Source organism: Oncorhynchus mykiss, chromosome 21 (genome assembly GCF_057628025.1).
Source record: "Oncorhynchus mykiss isolate SJ-2025 chromosome 21, ASM5762802v1, whole genome shotgun sequence".
In the NCBI taxonomy this organism is placed as follows: domain Eukaryota; kingdom Metazoa; phylum Chordata; class Actinopteri; order Salmoniformes; family Salmonidae; genus Oncorhynchus; species Oncorhynchus mykiss.
In genome coordinates, this window is record NC_143042.1 from 14,733,281 (window position 1) to 14,756,437 (window position 23,157).

General features: G+C 43.0%; 3 protein-coding genes across 11 annotated transcripts; 1 reads left to right on the forward strand and 2 right to left on the reverse strand.

Moving 5' to 3' along the window:
• Positions 1 to 394: 394 nt before the first annotated feature.
• On the reverse strand, positions 395 to 7,426 carry LOC110500083 (mitochondrial inner membrane protease ATP23 homolog). Of its 4 annotated transcripts, none has more exons than XM_021577236.3 (6): positions 7,168 to 7,426; positions 6,848 to 6,893; positions 1,825 to 1,906; positions 1,579 to 1,701; positions 1,402 to 1,485; positions 395 to 1,118 (listed from the first exon to the last, which is right to left on the reverse strand). In XM_021577236.3, the coding sequence occupies exons 1-6, from the start codon at positions 7,316 to 7,318 to the stop codon at positions 915 to 917; spliced, it is 690 nt and encodes a 229-aa protein (XP_021432911.1). In that variant the 5' UTR covers positions 7,319 to 7,426; the 3' UTR covers positions 395 to 914. The 4 variants fall into 4 exon arrangements, with proteins under 4 accessions (XP_021432911.1, XP_021432910.1, XP_021432912.3 ...); XM_021577235.3 differs by having other exon boundaries at positions 1,579 to 1,716; XM_021577237.3 differs by having other exon boundaries at positions 1,402 to 1,508; positions 1,579 to 1,716.
• Positions 7,427 to 7,691: 265 nt separating this feature from the next.
• Positions 7,692 to 17,420, forward strand: rpap3 (RNA polymerase II associated protein 3). 6 transcript variants are annotated; one of them, XM_021577240.3, is made up of 17 exons: positions 7,692 to 8,044; positions 12,396 to 12,551; positions 12,649 to 12,792; positions 12,956 to 13,075; positions 13,438 to 13,565; positions 13,647 to 13,768; positions 13,903 to 13,973; positions 14,058 to 14,192; positions 14,385 to 14,512; positions 14,604 to 14,725; positions 14,900 to 14,970; positions 15,076 to 15,168; positions 15,277 to 15,512; positions 15,645 to 15,834; positions 16,251 to 16,348; positions 16,439 to 16,539; positions 16,648 to 17,420. In XM_021577240.3, exons 2-17 carry the CDS (start codon positions 12,402 to 12,404, stop codon positions 16,731 to 16,733), a joined length of 1,995 nt encoding a protein of 664 aa, XP_021432915.3. In that variant the 5' UTR covers positions 7,692 to 8,044; positions 12,396 to 12,401; the 3' UTR covers positions 16,734 to 17,420. The 6 variants fall into 6 exon arrangements, with proteins under 6 accessions (XP_021432915.3, XP_090070098.1, XP_090070099.1 ...); XM_090213972.1 differs by having other exon boundaries at positions 7,712 to 8,044; positions 12,649 to 12,838; XM_090213973.1 differs by having other exon boundaries at positions 7,888 to 8,044; positions 12,649 to 12,842.
• On the reverse strand, positions 17,169 to 22,995 carry LOC110500085 (cell adhesion molecule CEACAM5). The gene is made up of 9 exons (XM_021577243.3): positions 22,353 to 22,995; positions 21,993 to 22,046; positions 21,550 to 21,798; positions 21,115 to 21,381; positions 20,644 to 20,943; positions 20,204 to 20,473; positions 19,636 to 19,911; positions 18,043 to 18,291; positions 17,169 to 17,488 (listed from the first exon to the last, which is right to left on the reverse strand). Exons 1-9 carry the CDS (start codon positions 22,402 to 22,404, stop codon positions 17,466 to 17,468), a joined length of 1,740 nt encoding a protein of 579 aa, XP_021432918.3. The 5' UTR covers positions 22,405 to 22,995; the 3' UTR covers positions 17,169 to 17,465.
• Between the last annotated feature and the right edge of the window lie 162 nt (positions 22,996 to 23,157).

The window sequence follows — 23,157 nt, forward strand, 5'->3', positions numbered from 1 at the left end:
CAAAGGTCATTCTAATATGTATTGACTCAAAGGATTAATAAATACATATGTAGTGTTTTATTTTTCATATTTTTACACATTTTAATCCTACTTTGTAACACAACAAAATTTGGAAAAAGTCAAAGGGTGTGTATACTTTCAGAAGGCACTGGATATGAAGGTCTTGAGAAGTAACATCACTTGTCCAACTTGTTCAAGAAATGATTTGCTCATCTGTTGGATGAAGGAATGATGCTAACATGGACTAATTCATGCTTTCATACCGTCTTCAGGGAATACTGTGTCTGTTTAACGTAAATTGGGTATTAACTGAGCACTTTGTAGAATTTGTTTTTGAAACATCTTTGTCAATTCATAAATGCTATTGCAATAATAATCAAGGCTCAATATCATATTATTCATAATAATCAAATATTTATTTCAACTTATTCAGTACTGTACAATAAAATCTATTTACAGTGAACTCCCAGTTCAGTTACATGGCAGAGTAGAGGGGTGGACAGTCCCCCTTGGAAACCTGTTCCCACCTTTCAGTCTTGAAATAAGTTTTACAGGCATCATATACCCTACATAAACACCAAACTTTGGAACCTCTCTAAAAGGATGACAAAAATATATATTTGGGCCACATTTATCAATGTCCAAAAGGAAACCTCTCCATCATATTCTTTAGTTATAGCATTAGAGTCCACAAAAGTGTGCCATAAAAACATATAATTTATTATATCCTTTGATTTATTTAAATGATAGAGAGAAAGACCTCTGAATATTTCCCTTCAGGAGGTAATTTCATACCATTTTTGACACAGTCATTCTGCTGAGTGCAGTGGTAGGTTGCCCAGCTTTCTGCAAGGATCCTCACAATAGCACCCATGGAAATTCAATTCAAATTCATTTGTGCATGTAATAACACATTAAAGGTTTGCGTAATACCGATCTCGGTTCTCAAAATCTCTGTAGGCAAAATTGGCATCCTTCTTGTCATGTGGGATGCGGCCAAAGGGGGCGTGGTCATTGAAGCAGGTATCGAATACCTCGTCCACCACTTTCTCTGCCTCCTCTCGGCTCACCTTCCTAACAGCAAGGATGGAGCGCAAGGCACGTCCCCGAACACATTCCTGATAGGTAGTAGTGTATGGGTTAGGTAGGGAGTTCTTCATGTGAATATTGGCCATCATAAGCACTTCTTGTTAATCGCTAAGCACTGAAAAAGGCAGTGCTATACTTGCCATTACATTCAACTACAGTTTCAACTAAACCAGTTGTCAATTCAGACATACCAATTCACACGATGGGAAAATCATGTTATGCTATACCATGAAGGATACTAGTTGACTGAAATACATACAAGTAAGAATGTAATTGTGTATGCAGTGAATTGACATTATCGCCAGATATTACCTGATGGTGCTTCTTGAGGCCAAAGTTGAACCTGGATACTTCATTGTGGAAGGAGCAATCCCCACTGAGATTGGCTGCTCGAATCTGAAAAATAAGAGCATAACTTCCTTTAAAACACAATTAAAACTGAGCACAAACACAATGCCCATAACATGCACGTTTATCTCTTGGTCTCACCTCTGAGCAGGCCAAGTGCTTGAAGTTGTTAAACCAATCCACATGCGCCCGGCAGTGGTCAAAGGCATGGATGAGCTCATGTGTAACCACCCGGTTCATGTGGGACTGCTGGTGAATATTATTCTGACACAAAACAATCTAGAATTGAGAGGGGGGGGGGGTAAATGGTATCTTACAGATGTGATACAAAGTACACAGTGTAGCATGTGAACCTGTACACAAAGGTAATGGTTCTAGCTGTCTTACTTGTGATGATGTTGCATCAAAACCACCACTGACAGTCCCATCACAGTCTTCACAGGAGAAATGTCTATCTTTGTACACCGCACTGAAGAGACAGGATAATACTTCACAAAGGGGTGGCATAATGATGTCAAATGTACATTAGCATGAAAAAAAACCCTAACATTATAACGGCATGATATGGCTATTACATCACATGTCAAACTCATTCCACGGAGGGCCGAGTGTCTGTGGGTTTCCGCTCAACCCCTGTACTTGACTGATGAATTAAAGGTCAGTAATTAGTAAGGAACTCTCCTCACCTGATTGTGTTTTTCCTTTCATTTCAAATCTAGACAGACACTCGGCCCTCCATAGAATGAGTTTGACACCCGCGTTACATAGTGAGTACACAAAATATTAGGAACACCTGCTCTTTCCATTACAAATTGACCAAGTGAAAGCTATGATCCTTTTTTGATGTCACTTGTTAAATCCACATCAGTGTAGATCAGTGGTATTCAAAGTCGGGGTCGCGACCCCACTAGGGAACTGCAGTGTGGTCGCCAATTAAAAATTAATACATAAATAATGAATACAAATATTAAGAGGACAGATTATTGTATGGGACAATTTACAAACATTTTGGAGAGTAGATCATTTGAAAGATAACATTTTAGGTAAATGTATTTATTGGTTTCTCCACCATAAGCTGTCTTCTTAGAGAATTTGGCATTACGTCCAACTGGCCTCAGAACCGCAGACCATGTGTAACCACGCCAGCCCAGGACCTCCACATCCGGCATCTTCACCTGCGGGATCGTCAGAGACCAGCCACCTGAACAGCTGACAAAACTGGGGTTTTGCACAACCAAAGAATTTCTGCACAAACTGTCATAAACCATCTCAGGGAAACTCATCTGCCTGCAGATGGCAGACAGCGTGTATAGCGCCGTGTGGGCGAGCGGTTTGCTGATGTCAACGTTGTGAACAGAGTGCCCCATGGTGGTGATGGGGTTATGGTATGGGCAGGGATAAACTACGGACAACGAACCCAATTGCATTTTATCGATGGCAATTTGAATGCACAGAGATACCGTGACAAGATCCTGACACCCAATGTTATGCCATTTATCCGCTGCCATCACCTCATGTTTAAGCATGATAATGCATGGCCCCATGTCGCAAGGATCTGTACACAATTCCTGGAAGCTGAAAATGTCCCAGTTCTTCCATGGCCTGTATACTCACCAAAACATGACGCCCATTGAGCATGTTTGGATGCTCTGGATCGACGTGCACAACAGAGTGCTCCAGTTCTCGCAAATACCCAGCAACTTCGCACAGCCATTGAAGAGGAGTGGGACAACATACCACAATCTACAGCCTGATCAACTCTATGCAAAGGAGCTGCATGAGGAAAATGGTGGTCACACCAGATACTGACTAGTATTCTGAACCACGCCCCTACTTTTTTTAAATATATTTTTTATGTATCTGTGACCAACAGATGCATGCATATCTGTATTCCCAGTCATGTGAAATTTATAGATTAGGGCCTAATGAATGCATTGACTGTGTTCCTTAAATGAACTGTAACTCAGTAAAATCGTTACATGTTGTGTTTATACATTGCTCAAAAAAATAAAGGGAACACTAAAATAACACATCCTAGATCTGAATGAATGAAATATTCTTACTAAATACTTTTTTCTTTACATAGTTGAATGTGCTGACAACAAAATCACACAAATTATCAATGGAAATCAAATTTATCAACTCATGGAGTCTGTTTCTGACAGTTTGAGCAGACACATGCACATTTGTGGCCTGCTGGAGGTCATTTTGCAGGGCTCTGGCAGTGTTCCTCCTGCTCCTCCTTCCACAAAGGCGGAGGTAGCGGTCCTGCTGCTGGGTTGTTGCCCTCCTACGGCCTCCTCCACGTCTCCTGATGTACTGGCCTGTCTCCTGGTAGCGCCTCCATGCTCTGGACACTACGCTGACAGATACAGCAAACCTTCTTGCCACAGCTCGCATTGATGTGCCATCCTGGATGAGCTGCACTACCTAAGCCACTTGTGTGGGTTGTAGACTCCCGTCTCATGCTACCACTAGAGTGAAAGCACCGCCAGCATTCAAAAGTGACCAAAACATCATGCAGGAAGCATAGGAACTGAGAAGTGGTCTGTGGTCACCACCTGCAGAACCACTCCTTTATTGGGTGTGTCTTGCTAAATGCCTATCATTTCCACCTGTTGTCTATTCAATTTGCACAACAGCATGTGAAATTTATTGTCAATCAGTGTTGCTTCCTCAGTTTGATTTCACAGAAGTGTGATTGACTTGGAGTTACATTGTGTTGTTTAAGTGTTCCCTTTATTTTTTTGAGCAGTGTATTTTTGTTCAGTGTACAATAAATCAGTGTCATGGCAGCTATCGAAGCATTATGGCAGCTACACCCGAACAATGTGTTGTTTTGTTTTTTACAATGAATGACCTGCGCCGGGTGATACAAGGAGGGGACACAGCCCCAGGAATGGACGGGCTATGCTACGAGCAACTTAAACACCTGGATGATTTGGTACTGGAGGAGGTACTGGCATTAATGGATACAGTATGGGAAGAGGGGGCATTACCAGCAATGTGGAAACATGCCATAGTGGTGCCAATTGTAAAACCGGGAAAATAAGCATCACACCCGGGTTCATTCAGACCCATAGCATTGACCTCTGTACTATGTTAACTAATGGAAAGAATGGTCACAGACAGATTAGTACATATGTTTGAGAGTACATTTATGTTTTCCTCATACCAGAGCGGATTTAGGTTAGGACGTTGTGCTATGGACTCAGTGCTAGCACTGGACTGTGATATAAAGAAGGTGCTGGCCAACAAGGAGGGAGAGGTGGCGGTGTTTCTGGACATTGAAAAGGCATACGACATGCTCTGGTAAGTGGGACTGGTGCTGGAGCTGTATTCTGCTGGGGTGAGGGGTTGTTGTTAAATTGGATCCAGGATTTCTTGAAGAACCGGACCACACAGGTCAGAGTTGGTGGAGCTTATTCTGAGTTAGTGGGGATAGAGAAAGGGACACCGCAGGTAAGTGTAATTAGTCCAGTTTTGTTTAACATAAAATGGTGAATTTCATGTTCCAGGATGTTGGGCTTTTCCTGTTTTCCGATTATGGGGTGCTCTGGAAAAGAGGAAGGAATATCCTGTTTGGGGTCCAGAAGGTGTAAGCGGCTTTGGAAAAGGTGGTGGACTGGGTAGATAGGTGAGGATTTAGAATTTAAGCAGCAAAGACCCCGTTTGTAATTTTGGAATATAAAAGAAAGAAGGTGGTGCAAGGGTTTTAAATGTATGGTTCACCGCTGGAACGGGTCAAGACAAAATCCCTGGTTTGGTTGAAAGAGAATGACCTAGAGGATCCCTGTGGGGGGAAAAAAAGTTGAAAGGTGCGGTAAAGTTATGAATATAATATGGTGCCTGTCCAGGATATCTTGGGGAGCAGACAGACGCTCCATGCAAATGATTTACCAAGCAATGATCCGCTCAGTGCTGGACTATGGGAGCATGGAATTTGGTTTAGCGGGAGCTACAACACTACAGATGTTGGATGTGGTACAGGCAATTGCGCTGCGGTTGTGCTGTGGGGCATTTCAAACTACCTCGATCCCTGCATTGTTGATTGAAATGGGGGAGGTTGCAACAAGCTAAGCTGGCCATGCACTATAGGATGAAAGTGCAGGGGCATGTATCATCTCACCCTGCAAGGTGTCTGTTAGGAGAGGCATGGGAACGGGGAGGAGAGGGAACTGGAGTGAGAAGAGGTAGGCCAAGCTATGTGACCCAAGTGCAGGAATTGGGGGTGGAGTCGGGAATGGGAGGTCTGGAAGTGGGGGTCCCTGTCTGCTGGCCGTGTGTTCCTCTGTGGCTGTTCCCAGAGCCTGATGTTGACATGACCATTCTTGATGTAATTAGGGATAAGGCCTGTAGAGAGCCTTCTCTGGTGGTTGAGGCCCATCTGCCGTTGGCCTGGGGTCCCTACTTGCACATCTTCACAGATGGATCAAAGGATCCAGGCAGTGGGAGAGCAGAGTTTGGGATACATGTTCCCCGGTTTCGGATACATCAGGGGAGGCAGCTGTCTGATGGAGTTTGTCTTCTCTGCTGAAATGCTAGCACTATTGTAGGCATTGGGATGGGTGGAAGAAGTGGGGCATAAACTGTAATTTTGTGTTCAGACTCTGCAGCTATCCTGGTTGCACTGAGAGAAGGGAATTCAAAGGCACGCCCAGAAATTATAATAGAGCTGATGATGGCACTTTATAAAGTGGGACAGAAAGGGTGTAACGGTAGGTTTTCTGTGGGTCCCAACTCATGTTGTGGTAGGAGGAAATGAGGCAGCCAATATGGTGGCAAAGGCCGCTTTGAGGAGGGAGGAGGTAGATGTGGTGGTCCCATTAGGGGGGATGGAATGTAAGAGCATCATAGCAGAGGGGTTGACCCTGGAGTGGCAACGTGAGTGGGAGAGGAGCGGGGTAAGCAGTTTTTCTCTATCCAGAATTCTTTGAGGAAAGGCAGTAGGTATCTGGGGAGGGAAAGGAGGGATAGGGTTCTGTTGACAAGGCTGAGGCATTGTGGATTGGGAAGTGGGTTATTGTTAGTGGAGAAACACCAGATGGCAAGTGTGAGGAATGTGGGGAGGTATAGACTGTACTACTGTGAAGCATGTTCTGTTATAGCAGACAGTATGCTGAGGATAGGGTGATATTTTTCTGTGAGCTGACTGAGTTAGGTGTAACCACATTTTCGCTTGTAATTATTTTGGGCAGGCAGAGCAAAACAGCGGTTGTGGTTTCTTTATTCCACTGGCTTCTACCTAGGCTATTTAGATCATTGTGTTTTTCACACTCCAGCCTGAGAAAGGCAGCAATATGCATTACAGTGTCTAGTCTGCCAAAACTGATAGGAGGAAGAAAAATTATGGCAGCTGACAGCTGTGTTGAGTTGTGATTGATGATGATTGTGGCTGGCTGACACTTACCATCCTGAGCTTTTCATGGCTCCAAGGAGAAGCTTTGCATATGGACCTGAAAGGGAGATAGAATGAGATTAGGCCTAATCGGTCCTGCACCATGACAGCAATCAGGTCATTCAACAGTTAGCGTATAGCTAACTAGCTTACTCATGACAGTCTCTTTACTGTTCAACGATAGCTAGCTAAGCTTGCTAGAAACATGGCTATGACGTATATGACAAACGTAAACACGGCATCAATGGTTACACGGCCATCTAGCTAACTATTGCCATGCGATATATTTTGGAGGATGACAGACATATCAGCTTACTAGCCTGTTAGCTTACTTGTTTCCATTGCGAATTGTAGCATGACCTGACATTTGTGATTGAAAGTGAACAAGCTTTCTGCTATCGATCCCTTTTGGAACTTTCCCGAATTCCTCTCCGGGAATAGGTTATATCCATAGTCCTCTTCTTGCGGTTTATTTTGATCCATTACATGGAAAGTGTTTCTAAAATAGCCACTTTTGCTTCTAGGAACAAGCACAGTCTAGCTACGAGAGGTCATTCTTTGTTTTTCAAATCACGTGGTAAACCAGGCCGAGCTCAAATTAGTTTAATATTGGATATTCGTACTTCAATCTTCAAGAGCTCTTACACAGTGTGCCATGACTATGATATACTATATATATATATATATAGTATATCAGTATATATATATATATATGGAGAAAAACACACACCTTTTTTTATATCCACCCATGCCGATTCAGAATATACCATTTTCATAGTCACGGCATGCTTGGATCAATAGCTATTGACAAGAGAAAACAGAATATCCAGTATAAAACTAATTTTACCTTGTAAGCCAGAGGTGAACGATTCAATTAATATATGCAACAACATTGCTGCTAGCTAGTTAACAGAAAATACCTTCGCTTTTCCTAATATAATTACAAACAAGGTTTATTGATACACATTACTCCTTGCATTGGCAAGTGACATTGAGTGTGTGCACGTTCGGTATAGAAGAAAACGCAATGGCTGCTGGGAGATGTTGTCAAAGGGGGAGTCGGATGAAGTGAGACTGTCGATGGTGTTTGGAAGAGCGCGTTTATTTGAAATGGAAAAGCGCCGCGGTAACTTTTGATAAAGAAGAACATCAAGTTGAAGCAGCTGCTTTATAAGATGAGTGCTACATCCCGAAGAGTTCGTGCTGATTGTATGGAGCTGTGACATTCGGTTAAATGGCTTCCTTTGTGAAGGCAAAAACAATATTGTCATGAAACAGGCAGGGAGCAGGTCTCGAACCCTCGACCTTCTAGGCCGAAGTCCATCGTGCTATCGACTGTGCCGCAAAAGCACACTCGAGCGGCAGAGTCGATAACGCGCTTAAAAACCAAGGGTCGTTACAATATGTATGTCAGGAGAAGTGTAGTATAAGGAGATGTATACTTAGAGAAAGCATGAGTCTGTTAAAAATGGTGGGGAAAGGGAGATGGTTTGTTAAAGAAGAATGGTAGAAAGCGTAAGTTGAGGAGAAATGGAAGTGAATGAGGTTGAAGTATTGGATGTGTTAGGTGTGGGGAAGTTCTCGGAGCCGAGGCTTGCACCGAAGGTCAGGATAAAGATGAGTCTGACAGTAGGAGTGAAGTATTTGGAAAAAGGGGACCCTTTCCTTTTGGCTGATCCATTTGTTGTTTCAGGGTGGATGAAAACAGAGTTGGGTGCTGTGGAATCCGTGAAGGTAACCAGAAGTGGTCTTGTGATAATTATTTGTTTCTGCTGGTCAGAGGGAGAAGGCGCTCCGCGTTAAAACGAATTGGGGCAAGAAATGTAAATTGTTTTGCTCTCAAGAAAAGGGTGCCATTGAAAGGAGTGATTACTGGGGTAGCAGTAAAGGTTGACCAACTGAAGTGGAAGATTCCCGGTGTTTGTGACGCTCGTCGTTTGGTGTGACACATACAGGGCGGCGTGAGTGGTGAAACAGAAGAGTCATTGTCTGTTGTTTTGATGTTGAGTCTTTGCCCGACAAAGTGATGTTAGGATATATACAGTGGGACAAAGAAGTATTTAGTCAGCCACAAATTGTGCAAGTTCTCCCACTTAAAGATGAGAGGCCTGTAATTTATCATATGTACACTTCAACTAGGACAGACAAAATGAGAAAAAAAAAATCCAGAAAGTCACATTGTAGGATTTTTAATGAATTTATTTGCAAATTATGGTGGAAAATAAGTATTTGGTCAATAACAAGTTTCTCAATACTTTTATATACCCTTTGTTGGCAATGACAGAGGTCAAAAGTTTTCTGTAAGTCTTCACTAGGTTTTCACACACTGTTGCTGGTATTTTGGCCCATTCCTCCATGCAGATCTCCTCTAGAGCAGTGATGTTTTGGGGCTGTTGCTGGGCAACACGGACCTTCAACTCCCTCCAAAGATTTTCTATGGGGTTGAGATCTGGAGACTGGCTAGGCCACTCCAGGACCTTGAAATGCTTCTTACGAAGCCACTCCTTCGTTGCCCGGGCGGTGTGTTTGGGATCATTGTCATGCTGAAAGACCCAGCCACGTTTCATCTTCAATGCCCTTGCTGATGGAAGGAGGTTTTCACTCAAAATCTCACGATACATGGCCCCATTCATTCTTTCCTTTACACGGATCAGTCGTCCTGGTCCCTTTGCAGAAAAACAGCCCCAAAGCAGGATGTTTCCACCCCCATGCTTCACAGTAGGTATTGTGTTCTTTGGATGCAACTCAACATTATTTGTCCTCCAAACACAACGAGTTGAGTTTTTACCAAAAAGTTATATTTTGGTTTCATCTGACCATGTGACAGTCTCCCAATCTTCTTCTGGATCATCCAAATGCTCTCTAGCAAACTTCAGACGGGCCTGGACATGTACTGGCTTAAGCAGGGGGACACGTCTGGCACTGCAGGATTTGAGTCCCTGGCGGCGTAGTGTGTTACTGATGGTAGGCTTTGTTACTTTGGTCCCAGCTCTCTGCAGGTCATTTACTAGGTCCCCCCGTGTGGTTCTGCGATTTTTGCTCACTGTTCTTGTGATCATTTTGAACCCACTGGGTGAGATCTTGCATGGAGCCCCAGATCGAGGGAGATTATCAGTGGTCTTGTATGTCTTCCATGTCTTCCATTTCCTAATACCGTAATTTCTGGACTATTAAGCGCTACTGAATATAAGCCGCACCCACTGAATTTTTTTTTAAATATGTATTTTGTACATAAGCCGCACATGTCTATAAGCCGCAGGTGCCTGCCGGTACATTGAAACAAATTAACTTTACACAGCCTTTAAACGAAACACGGCTTGTAACAAAAATATTTTTAAAAAATAGCAGTAAACAGTTACCTACCAAGAAAGTCATTGGTCACTATCTTCCTCCTCCTGTGCACTGAAACCACTGAAGTCATCTCCTTCGGTGTCGGAGTTGAATAGCCTCAGAATTGCTTCATCCGATGTTGGATCGCCACCCTCTTCAACACGCAGCAGTCCAGCCTTTCGAAACCTGTTGATGATAGTGGATTTTTTGACAATGCTCCACGCTGTCAGCAGCTCTATTTCCTTTCCCAACAGCCAGATCGATCGCCTTCAACTTGAAAGCTGCATCATATGCATTTCTCTGTGTCTTTGCCATGATGAGGGTGACAAAATGACTACCGTAATCAGAATGATGGGAAGTTTGAGCGCGCTCGATTTACGTCACATTATGTGACGGTGCTCAGTTTTTTGGCGGCATGAATCTTGTGAAAGCGGGAAAAATCCATAAATTAGCTGCGTCATTGTATAAACCGCGAGGTTCAAAGCGTGGGAATATAGTAGCGGCTTATAGTCCGGAAATTACGGTAATTGCTCCCACAGTTGATTTCTTCAAACCAAGCTGCTTACCTATTGCAGATTAGGTCTTCCCAGCCTGGTGCAGGTCTACAATTTTGTTTCTGGTGTCCTTTGACAGCTCTTTGGTCTTGGCCATAGTAGAGTTTGGAGTGTGACTGTTTGAGGTTGTGGACAGGTGTCTTTTATATTGATAACAAGTTCAAACAGGTGACATTAATACAGGTAACGAGTGGAGGACAGAGGAGCCTCTTAAAGAAGAAGTTACAGGTCTGTGAGAGCCAGAAATCTTGCTTGTTTGTTATTGACCAAATACTTATTTTCCACCATAATTTGCAAATAAATTCATAAAAAATCCTACAATGTGATTTTCTGGATTGTTTTTTTCTCATTTTGTCTGTCATAGTTTAAGTTTACCTATGATGAAAATTACAGGCCTAATCTTTTTAAGTGGGAGAACTTGCACAATTGCTGATTGACTAAATACTTTTTTGCCCCACTGTAAGTTATCCTGTACTAGCTTCTGTTCCAAATACATTACGTTGTTACAGGTGTCAAGCTTGTGGGCATGTGGCAGCAGTGTGTAGGAGGGAGGTTCCTATGTGTGAGAAGTGTGCTGAAGGGCATGAGACAAAGGAATGTGTAGCATTGGGAAAAATAGTGGTATGTGTTAATTGTAAGGGTGCCCATGGGGCTGGGGATTAGAAATGTCCCATGCGAGAAAGACAGGTTTAGGTTTCCATATTTAGGGTAGTGGAAAAGTTGTCATAAGCTGAGGCAGTAAAGAAAGTAGAGGAAGATGGGTCAAGGGGGACAGATCCTGAGAGGAGTGGTGTGAGTAGTAGATCTGTACCAGTACAGATGGATAGGCCAACAAGTGATATATTTTTCAGTAAGATTAGATTTGTTTGCATATATAGCAATGGTTATCAACTGTACTGCAGGGATGGAATGTAAATTGAAGAAAATGGAGGTTGTGGTGGCAGCTGTAGAGAGGTATTTGGGTGTGCGAGACATCAGAAGAGTTACAGGGTGGTTTCCAATCCTTTCAGGTTTTTGGCCTGAGGAAGGACTAAATATGTGTGGTGGAGTGGTGTTTTTGTTTATATTTTTTTAAAGCACGGTATGAGTACTCCAGTCTAGTAGGTGGCAGTAATGTAACATTTATTGTATGCCAACCGCCGTTAAACCTCATCGACGAAGAAGTAGAAGACATGCTGTCATGGCGCCGAACACAAACAGAAAAAGACAGTATGGTGATAGTTTGTAGCTAATATTAAATGGTAGTAAGCCTCGTTTAAAATTCAACGGATAAATTACAATCAACTTGGGACGCAAGGGACAGGTACTCAAATATTATAATGTCATCAGCTCTTATTGGCAGGTCGAAACTCGTTAAACGCGTTGCGTTAGTTTAGGCCGCTAGCTAGTTACCATTTATAAATTGCTGCTTTTGCGAGATAGCCGTGACTCGCTAACTAGCACATTTCTCAACTGTAGCCAGCTACTTGGTGTTATAGTAGTTAGTTAACAGTAGCGTAACGTTACTAGCGCCATCGTTTTTGAGTAACGTCAAAGAACTGACTGTTAACTAAGTTAGTGTTTCTATTGAATATCTGTCCCCGTTGACTAGATAATCAGCTAGCTATCTAACATCTTAAATTAAAGTGATCCTATCTCCTGTTTTGTCAACCTAGTATATTCAATGTATTTGACAGGTAGGCATGTCTGAAAACAAAGCCATTGAACTCCAACTGCAAATGCGACAAAATGCAGAGGACCTGCATAACTTCATGAAAGATCTTGACAGCTGGGAAACTGACATAAAGAAGAAGGATGAACAACTAAGAAGTGGGAGTGTTGGCGAGTCTCAAGTATGTAACACTTGAAAATGTGTATGTTTTATGTTTAGCTATAGAGTTGAGATTGTGCTATGTTAGAAAGATCCTGACCTATGTATTCCTGCCTTAGAAAAGCCTCCCACCAGTGCGAAACAAGGACTACAAAAAGAAGAGAGAGAAAAAGAAGGCATCAGACAACAATGCAAAGACTGAAACAAAACAAGCACCCAGGATAAAGTCTTATGACTATCAGTCATGGGACAAATTTGATGTGGTAATGGATTAGGTGGATCTTGCCTGTTTCTCCTTTGATTTCAATAGTGAGTTTAAACTAAGTCTCTGGTTTTAAGCTGAATGGCAGCAGTGCACCCTGTTAAACAGTATGTACTGCTTGCTGTTACACTAAACATTTTTGGGATGTTTTTGTCTTCTGGTAGGACAAGGTTTTGGAGTCCATGGATAAAGAGGACAGCGCTGCTGAGTCCAATGACTCTGAATCTGAGGATTCTGGGGTTCCTGCTACTGACCAAGACACAGCTCTTGCTGAGAAGGAGAAAGTATGGCTTCACACTTATAGTATTGAAGTCAGACTCAGCAACACCAAACCTGACAGACATGCAGAAATATGAATTTGCGTGTGAATGTTGTCATTTTAAAATATTATTTATTATTATGATGACACAATGACCACCATTGAAGGGCATTTGTTTGCAGTATGCTGTGATTTCGATCCTAGACAATTACCCAAACAATATACCACCATCGGGTCCTCGTTAGCAACTATCACCAGTCATTGGTGGTAGTAGTTAATAATACTCTGTCAGTAGTCACCTGTAGTCAGTAGATGTTACTACTTTCTTGTATGTATAGATTGCTAAATCTTATATATGCTGTACTGAATTTGACAATTGTTTTTCAGGGTAATCAGCTGTTTAAAGAAGGGAAGTATGATGATGCCATTGAGTGTTACACCAGAGGCATGGGCGCAGACCCTTATAACCCCGTTCTGCCTACAAACCGAGCTGCCTGCTTCTTCAGACTCAAAAAGTAAGCAACATGTAAGGAAATAAGCAACATATGTAACATTTGAATTGACAACATTAATGTGTGAACCTATGTCTGTGTCAGGTTTGCTGTTGCAGAGTCTGACTGCAACTTGTCCATCGCTCTGGACAGTAACTACTTCAAAGCATTTGCACGAAGAGGAGCGGCTCGATTCGCCCAGCAACATTATGAATCTGCCCTAGAAGGTGAGGAATAATAGCACAACAAAACACGTTTTCAAATGGGTAGAATGCCAGCAGAGTTAGTTTTTATATGCTGTATTATCTTAGAATAATTGGTCACTTAAAACAATTTCTGCTTCCTTCCTCTACATAACTAGATTATGTAATGGTGCTCAAGCTGGATCCTGGGAACCTGGAGGCACAGAATGAAGTGATGAAATGCAAAGAGGTGAGACATTATCTGGTGTTGGATCTATTACTGTACCTCTGTATCCCCCTCCCTGATCCACTCTAACCTCTCCTCTATCGGTAGGTCATTGCTAAACTGGGTGGAAAGGCAGAAAGCCCAGAGGCTGCAGTGGTGACGCCACCTGTGGTGGACGTCAAGCAACAGCAGCTCATGGAGGAACAGCAGAGGAGACAGGAGGCGGTGGTGCAGAAAGACAGGGTAGAGCCACCAGCTACACTTATCTTTCAATGTTAGTATAGGCCCCTTACATATCAGGTACCAGTTTCCCAGACTCTGAGACACTGCAGCGCTGAAGACCTACCACAGGTGTACTACAGCATGCTATTTGCCTGTGTTTGAGTGCATTGCTTTCTAAATGGTTACCATTGCACTAAACCTTGACTCTTTCAGGGGAACGCATACTTCAAAGAGGGGAAGTATGAGGCTGCAGTAGAGTACTACACCAAGGGCATGGAAGCGGACAGCACCAATGTCCTCCTGCCTGCCAACCGGGCCATGGCTTACTTAAAGCTGCAGAGGTAAGCAGCAGGGAAGGCAGGATAAGCGAGTATTGGATAAGTATAAATTCTGTCAAAGCTGTGCATTGATTAAGCTTGATTCTCTCCCTAGATATAAAGAGGCTGAGGAGGACTGCAGTAAAGCTATAGCCCTGGATGGCACCTACTCAAAGGCCTTTGCCCGCAGAGGGACAGCTAGGGCTGCTCTGGGACTGCTAAAACAAGCTATAGAAGGTACAGTAGACAGGCATCCAAGAGGCTATATCTTATTAGTAGGTCACATGTCATTAGCAACCATTTTGTGTAGGCTAGGCATGTTTCTATGTAACTACCTTGAGCAGGTTGAATTCTTTATGTGAATGGTAGCAGTAGTCATGGAACTGTTTATTATGTCATGTTTTTTTTTAGATTTTGAGGAGGTCCTGAAGCTAGAACCAGGAAACAAGCAGGCATTTCATGAGATGAAGAAGATTGCAATTGTACGTATGTGGTTCCGTGCTCACTAAGGTTTTTGTGTTAATGTTCTTACACCTGTTGTCTTTGTTGACAAATCCTTGACATAGCATCTCTCTGCACTTGTGTAGGACATGGGCACCAGTGGTTTGCTGGCAACAGAGGAGCATGCACAGCGGAGAACAGTACTGCCAGTTAACAAACCACCTCACCTGCAGTCAACCGTGAGTCTCTCAGATAAAAACAGGAAAAATACTCTCGGTAGGTTGTTTCTGAACTTTGCTTGAAAGATTCACACAACAATGTTCCTATTGGATTTCTTTGTATCTCAGAAACCATTGAGGAGAGTGGACATTGAGGAGGTTGGTGGAAAGATCCTTGTCCAGAAGGAGCCCTCTGCTGTGTTCACTTCAACCACAGCCCCCTGTTTTAGGCCCCAGAAGACCACCTCCATCGCAGACACTGTGAGAGAGGGTCAGGGTGAGGCCTCACCTCCCTCTACCTCCCCCAGTGCTAAGATCCTGAAGATTGAAGAAATATCAAACATCCCCTCACATTCCCCTGTCAAGTAAGAGATCTTGTTTAATTGCTTAATCTCAAGCCAAATGGCTTGAGGATTTTGATACATGCTTTGAATATAACTTTTGTCACCAGTTAGGCTTTTGACAATAGCACCACTGAGGCTGTTTTCTTATTTCAGAGGGCCTGGGGGGGATGCTGTGAGAGCACAGACACAGAAGCACAGGGAGGCAACTGTCAGTGAACCAACAGAACCGCCTGCTACACCCTCAACTGAGGTCGTACCTCCTGCCCCCACCAACAGCTTCCAGCTAGAGGCAGACCTAAGGAAGATTGGAAATGGCCCTGAAGTTATCTACAAGTATTTGAAGGTGGGTGTGGAATTAAAATATGATGAAAAACGCAATATTACACATCCAAAAGAATAAAGACATTTCAAATGTCATATTATGTGCAAATGAAGTACAAAGGGGAAAATAAGCAATATGGGTTGTTACTGTCCTCTTTTTTTTTTTTTATGTAACCTTTTATTTATAGCCTATACAAAATGGTTGCTAATGACATGTGACCTACTAATAAGATATAGCCTATATTTGGATGCCTGTCTTGGGATGCCTGTCTTGTTGTGATCATCTATTCTTCAACAGAGACCTGATCTCTTGTTTGGGGTTCTATTTGTACACAAGCAAATCACCATACAATGAGATTTGTCTTTTCTGCTGAGAAAAACATGTAGATGCCACCAAGGACGGATGTTTATTTGTTGTGTGTCTGTGTTCTGTTTTAGCAAATCCAGCCTCAGGCGTACGCAAAGATCTTCCAGAGCTCTCTTGAGCCAGACATACTCAATCAGATTTTGAGGACGTTACAAAGCTTCTACATCAAGTAAGTACTGTGAAAATACCATGCTATTACGAATGTTATAGCTCATACAAGAAATGTGACTGTTGTCACATTGTCCTTATCAAAATGAAGGAAGGAAGAGCCACCTGTCATACTGGAGATCCTCAGGAATCTGGCCGGTGTGAGGCGGTTCGACATGGCTGTCATGTTCATGTCCATCCCCGAGAAGAAAGGTACCGATTTGGTTGTTGATCTGGCACAGTTTGTGATACATTATTTAACCCCAATGCAAAATGATTAACAGATATTGATAACTGCAAACGTTTTTGTTGTTGTTGTAGTTCTACAAGAATTGTTTGACTTTCTTCGTCAAGCTGGACTTGAGGACGTTTCAGTAGGAGCCCTGCAAAAGAAGTATGGAGTGTGACGTGAATGCAGAACCCTAAAAAATGGACATCGCCACGGAGAGCAAAATTGCTTTTTACTTCAGCAAGCAGTCGATTGAACAAGTTTTTCAATGCTCTAGTACATGTTGCTAATCCAAACATTGCTATATGTACGCAACAAGGATTCACTTAACTTTGGCTGCCATATTGGAAGGTCTGTAACATTTGATTTAATGCTATACTGCTTTTTTCTATAGCTCAAAACATGTATAAGTTTCATCCTCGTATGAGAACAGTAGTTACTATGCATGGCCAAAACAAGAATGTTCTATCTGACTGCGGCCCACAGAACCATAGGGTTAATAGTTCAAATATGCATCTGGCGCCAATACATTTGTTATTTTCAATTATTCTGTCCAGGACTGTACATCTCATGTTCAAGATGTTAATTGCAGTGAATGAGTGTGAATACCTAATAAATTGACAATCTTTATTGATGATCACTGAAAGTGCAGATACGGAGACGATACTTTTCAGCAAATAGCATTTTCACACGTTAACTGTAAAATATAGGTTTTGGTGTCCTCTACACATGGACTAAGGTTGGCACCAAAGTATAGACAATATGTGGAAAGTAAACCAATTACAGGAAGTCTGTCAAACTTCATTAACAAAGCACACATTTTCCAGACAGCAGCACAAGATAATAAAGAAACTGTTAGATTGCATGGTTATCCCACCGCCATTGAATGGAATTCTTCTCTTGACTTTTCTCAACATCCACACCAGTGAGAATCTTTGGGGGAAAAGGGAAGAAATGTTAATAGCTGGCTAAACTTTGTGACATGTCTACTACACATGATGTAGGGCTGGCACAATAATTGTATTAGCGTTTAACTAACAATAATGGAGAATAACCGTGAACAAAAAAAAATAGTGTCATAATTGTCTTAATACCTAGATTTTAGCATGGGTGGGATTCAACATTTTTCTGAAGGAATAGTTTACCCAACGGCAGTTTTTAATTTTTACATGAAGTGGGTGAAGTTTTACGGCTAGAACGGCACGGTGCTTCATTTCCAAAAGTTCCAAGGAGTCAACTATTAGTTATTGAGATGCGGGTTTCACCAAAGCTGTGTTGTATTCATTAGGTTTGTTGTAGCTAATTTTCAAACATGCATTAGGATACATTACAAGCTCAACATTTTTCTACTAAAATAACAATTGTGGCTGTAACTGGCCAGCTGCATGACAATTGTTACCCCAGATGCTGTCCCCAGTTGAACAGAGTAGTAGAAAGTGTTATAAGACCAACAATTAAATTGATGGATCAGAGTAGTTTGACCATACCTGTGACACTGAGTGTCTCATTGGCTGTTGCTGTCTTCCCGGTGATCGTGTTGTGTGCCTCGCAGCTGAAAGACTCAGTGGCCACGTAACGGTTGACGGTTATATCAACCACACTGCCGTGCATGGTCCGACCATACACACTCCAGGTGTAGCTGCAAGAGGGAGAGCACTGGGCAATACACTTGAAGCTGGCCTTGACCCCTACCTCTAGGGAACCTGGTCCTGAGATGGTCACGTTAGATGGTCCATCTGAAAGAAAGGTCAACATTAGACCTAAACTCAGCAGAAAAAGAAACGTCCTCTCACTGTCAACTGCGTTTATTTTCATCAAACTTAACATGTAAATATTTGTATGAACATAAGAATCAACAACTGAGACAAACTGAACATGAACTGACTAACAGACATGGAATAATGTGTCCCTGAACAAAGGGGGTCAAAATCAAAAGTAACAGCCAGTATCTGGTGTGGCAACCAGTTGCATTAAGTACTGCAGTGCATCTCCTCATGGACTGCACCAGATTTGCCCGTTCTTGCTGTGAGATGTTACCCCACTCTTCCACCAAGGCACCTGCAAGTTCCCTGACATTTCTGGGGGGAATGGCCAAAGCTCAGTCCGATGATGCTGTGACACCCCAGACCATGACGGACCCTCCACCTCCAAATCGATCCCGCTCCAGAGTACAGGCCTCGATGTAACGCTCATCCCTTCGACGATAAACGTGAATCCGACCATCACCCCTGGTGAGACAAAACCGCGACTTGTCAGTGAAGAGCACTTTTTGCCAGTACTGTCTGATCCAGCGATGGTGGGTTTGTGCCCATAGGTGACGTTGTTGCCGGTGATGTCTGGTGAGGACCTGCCTTACGACATGCCTACAAACCATCAGTCCAGCCTCTCTCAGCCTATTGCGGACAGTCTGAGCACCGATGGAGGGATTGTGCGTTCCTGGTATAACTCGGGCAGTTGTTGTTGCCATCCTTTACCTGTCCCGCAGATGTGAGGTTCAGATGTAACAACACCTGCACAGGATCGATACATGTGGACTGCCACTGTGAGGACGATCAGCTGTCCGTCCTGTCTCCCTGTAGAGCTGTCTTAGGCGTCTCACAGTACGGACTATGCAATTTATTCCCCTGGCCACATCTGCAGTCCTCATGCCTCCTTGCAGCATGCCTAAGACACGTTCATACAGATGAGCAGGGACCCTGGGCGTCTACCTTTTGGTGTTTTTCAGACAGTAGAAAGGCCTCTTTAGTGTCCTAAGTTTACATAACTGTAGCCTTAATTGCCTACCGTCCGTAAGCTGTTAGTGTCTTAACGACCATTCCACAGGTGCACGTTCATTAATTGTTTATGGTTCATTGAACAAGCATGGGAAACAGTGTTTAAACCCTTTACAATGAAGATCTGTGAAGTAATTTGGATTTTTCCGAATTATCTTTGAAAGACAGGGTCCTGAAAATAGTTTAGAATGGCTCATTTGTTCTGCACTACCTCTTTTCATGCTTCATACAACAGCGACAAGACCACTCATTTTCAAGGTCTGAACAGAAATATTTTTTTGATAATACAATCTAACTGCTGCTCACCAATTAACACAACTGAGGTATTGGCAGTGCTGTTGTCATTGGTCACTGAGTTGTAAGCCACACAGCTGAGGGGTCCTCCGTCCATGGTGGTCTCAGGTGTAAGGGAGAAGGAGGCATTCATCTCTGCCAGCCTCCCCTTGTATATCCAGGTGTAGGTACAGGTGGGGTAGCACAGGGCCGAACACTGAAGGGCTGTCTTTGATCCAGGCAGGAGATACAAGACTTTACCTACTGGGCCTTTGCCAGATTGGATGATAACAGCTTGAAGTGGTCCATCTGGAAAATGTCATGAAATATCTTTATGATTACCTTGTAAACACACACACACACACACACACACACACACACACACACACACACACACACACACACACACACACACACACATAGGGGTGGCAGGTAGCCTAGGGGTTAACAATTATGTTGTGCCCTTGAGCAAAGCACTTAACCCCTAATTGCTCCTGTAAACAGTTACTGGATCTCTTTTATGATCTTTCTTGAAATACTGGTGTATGGTGAGCAAAAATGGCTGTATAAATATAATTTATCTCTGCATATTCATACTCACAATTTACATTAAGTTGGTACCCAACCCCTTTGATGGCTGCTCCCCCCTGAGAAACGATGCATTGGTACAGCCCACCATCCGACTGCAGCAGAGGACTAAAAGACATAGTGATGTTGTTGGGGGAGAGACTGACCCTGCCAGACACAGCTATAGGGAGGCCATTTTTTAACCACAAAATGGAGGCTGGATTCTGAGAGCCCACACACTGCAGTGAGAAGGGCTGGTGTGCCAAGGGCTTGTCCTGGGACACCGGCTGTACAGAGATAGGATCTGGAAGACAGGGGAGTGGAAAAGAGGTGAGGAGGACAGAAGTTAAACAGAGAGATACCAAGTGAAATACTTTTGAGTTGGCTTTTACAAAATGGTGGGTTTCACCTTCAAACATCTGATTGTAAATATTGACTTGTGACAATTCTTTTGTCACAAAAACTCTGACTTACCAGTGACGCTCAGGATCTTGGTGCTAACAGCAGTGACCCCCGAGGCAACATTCTTGGCCTCACATGTCAGTGCCTCATTGTGCCTGTACTCATCAACAGTAACCACCAGTTTACTGCTAACCACGGGTTTATGGCCCTTATGGAAGATGGGCAACTGGATCTCGTCGCCATTGAAGATCTTTCCATTGAATGTCCAGGTAAAGTTACAGGAGGGGGTGCAGTCAACAAAGCACACAAAGTTGTAAGTGTCTCCTAATGTCACCGAGCTGGCACCCGTGATCGAAATATCCTCCGGTCCGCCTGGGAAGAGGTAGAAGTAAACACTTGATTGTGTGTTTAATTGTAAACTCTTAGAACCTTCTAAAAATACAGTTTACACAGAATATATGACTAACATAATAAAGTAATAATTATCCAATGTGACTTCAATGGACCACTCCAAAGTTGAAAAGAATGACAAATTCCACTCACGGGCCACATAAGGTGTAACATAGGTTGAGATGTAGAGGAGTGAGACAGTGTCCTGAGCCTCACAGATCAATTCCTCTGCAATCTCCCAGGAGTCAGGTGTGACGGAGATGGTTTGACCGTGTTTGGTGGTCACTGTGCTTTGTGCTTCAGAACTAATTGTCCAGGTGTAGGAGCAGGACGGGTAGCAATCAGCAGAGCAGGAAAAGTTGGACGTCACTCCACTGGACAGTGTATCAGGACCTGTGATCTTTATATTGGACGGTCCAGCTAGAAAATAAATCATTGTCGTGGGTTGAATTAGGTTGGAGAGTGTAGAACAGAGCTCCGCAAACTTTGCATGTGCATTACAGAGGCTCAAAAGCATAACATCTGTTGGCATAGTATGATTTCTAAATATTCGTTTAGATTGATAAAAACGGATTATAAGTAGCCTACCTGTCACGTTGACAGTTTTGCTGACCCGTACTGACTTCCCAGTGGTGGGGTTTGTAGCCATACAGATCAGGACCTGTGGAGGAACCTGCTCCTTCAGCTGGAGGTTGAGCTCTGGGCCCTGGGTAGTGAGCCCTCCTCTGGTCCAGGTGAAGGTGCAGGCTGGGAAGCAATTGGCTGAGCACTGGAAGCCATAGGGAACCTCCACCGTCACTGTGTTCACCCCATTGATCTCCACAGAGGATGGCCCATCTGACAGAACGGAAAACAAGCCCCTGGGTCATACACATAATGTGAAAAAAATTAAGACGAAGTGGATTTGAATGTTTTATTGTTGTTATAATGTTAGCGTAAGGATAAACAATTGGTGATGAATGCATATGGATTTTTGGCATATATTTATTTTGTATACTTCGAAATGATGCCAGAAACCTATTGTATCTTACATGGTGTGGTTTTCTCCGATGTCCTGCCCTGCTCTCTCTCACTGGCAAGTGTTCCTACAGAAACACAGAAAGAAAAAGAATCCCATGCCATCACAATGGTTCACTATACATGAACTATCTTAAAAAGCATTAATAACACATTTAAATGGCCTAGGCCCTAGATACACATTACATGCAGCCACTTCTCTGTTTAAAACATTTTGATTTTCATTACAAAACAATTTCTTATTGGCTACTTTGACAATTCAGAAAAAAATCCGAATTTGTTTTACAATAGAAATTGCATGAGCAAATGTCATTCCTGACTTGAAGAAGATTTGACCTCAACACTAACAGGTTCAGTTGAATGTGGTATCTTACCTGCCAGGCAGGTGAGCAGCAGAGGCAGACGAAATGTGCAGAGGAGAACCATGGTTCTGCTGCCGAGATCCTGGTGACTAAGTGGCTGAAATGTCCACACAACAGCTGTTCTACCCTTATACCTCAGAAAAAAAACTGTCTGACAATCTTATCAGGAACCAATTCAAAAACAAGACATTGTCCGACAGTGCCGGGAAAGCGCCGCTAGCGTTTGGACCTTTATGTGGGTAATCAGCTTGACGGCATTGTGTTCTGGTTAGGGCGTGCGCGCTAGTTCCTTGTGTTCGTAGGCGTTGCTCTACTGCGACTGAGCCTTTTGATACTGCCAAGTGACATGTCTCTGAGCGAGGGAGCGTTCACTTTGTTTTCTTCTCGTCCATTCAGACAGGTGAAGGTTACAGACAAAAGAAAGTGTGTAAATATGTTTTAATCTGTTCATCCTATTATGTCGAATAGCTCTGATGTAGATGCAGAGGTTGTTGGTGTAATAATCATATGGATAAAGGATACTTGTTTTTCCATTTAAAATGCATTCATTAACTTAACCAACTGAACTATGATTCAAGATGATAAAAGGGTTATGCATTAGAAAAGCTTGAAAAGATAGAGAGGGTGTGTGTGTAGGTGAGACCATTGCCTCTCTGGAACATTGATTGTTCTTATGTACCATAAAAGAAACTCCTGATACATAATCAGTGATAATCAAAAGCGGACTAATCGCACTCCGTGATCAAGTGTGTTTTAATATTTACTCGTGTTGATTACATTCAAGAGCAAAATGTAGATGTAGATGCAGGGTGGGTCC

Bases quoted from the DNA above. Each gene is read 5' to 3' on its own strand.
- LOC110500083 (XM_021577235.3), bottom strand. From the start codon at position 7,318: ATGGATCAAAATAAACCGCAAGAAGAGGACTATGGATATAACCTATTC. The intron at 6,894-7,167 runs GTAAGCTAACAG...TCTCCCTTTCAG, and splicing joins ACAATTCGCAATGGAAACAA to GTCCATATGCAAAGCTTCTC. The intron at 1,717-1,824 runs GTAAGACAGCTA...TCTCAATTCTAG, and splicing joins TTGATGCAACATCATCACAA to ATTGTTTTGTGTCAGAATAA.
- rpap3 (XM_021577240.3), top strand. From the start codon at position 12,402: ATGTCTGAAAACAAAGCCATTGAACTCCAACTGCAAATGCGACAAAAT. The intron at 13,566-13,646 runs GTAAGCAACATG...TGTCTGTGTCAG, and splicing joins TGCTTCTTCAGACTCAAAAA to GTTTGCTGTTGCAGAGTCTG. The intron at 13,769-13,902 runs GTGAGGAATAAT...CTACATAACTAG, and splicing joins TTATGAATCTGCCCTAGAAG to ATTATGTAATGGTGCTCAAG.
- LOC110500085 (XM_021577243.3), bottom strand. From the start codon at position 22,404: ATGGTTCTCCTCTGCACATTTCGTCTGCCTCTGCTGCTCACCTGCCTG. The intron at 22,047-22,352 runs GTAAGATACCAC...GTGTTTCTGTAG, and splicing joins GCTGCTCACCTGCCTGGCAG to GAACACTTGCCAGTGAGAGA. The intron at 19,912-20,203 runs GTGAGTATGAAT...GACATTTTCCAG, and splicing joins GTACCAACTTAATGTAAATT to ATGGACCACTTCAAGCTGTT.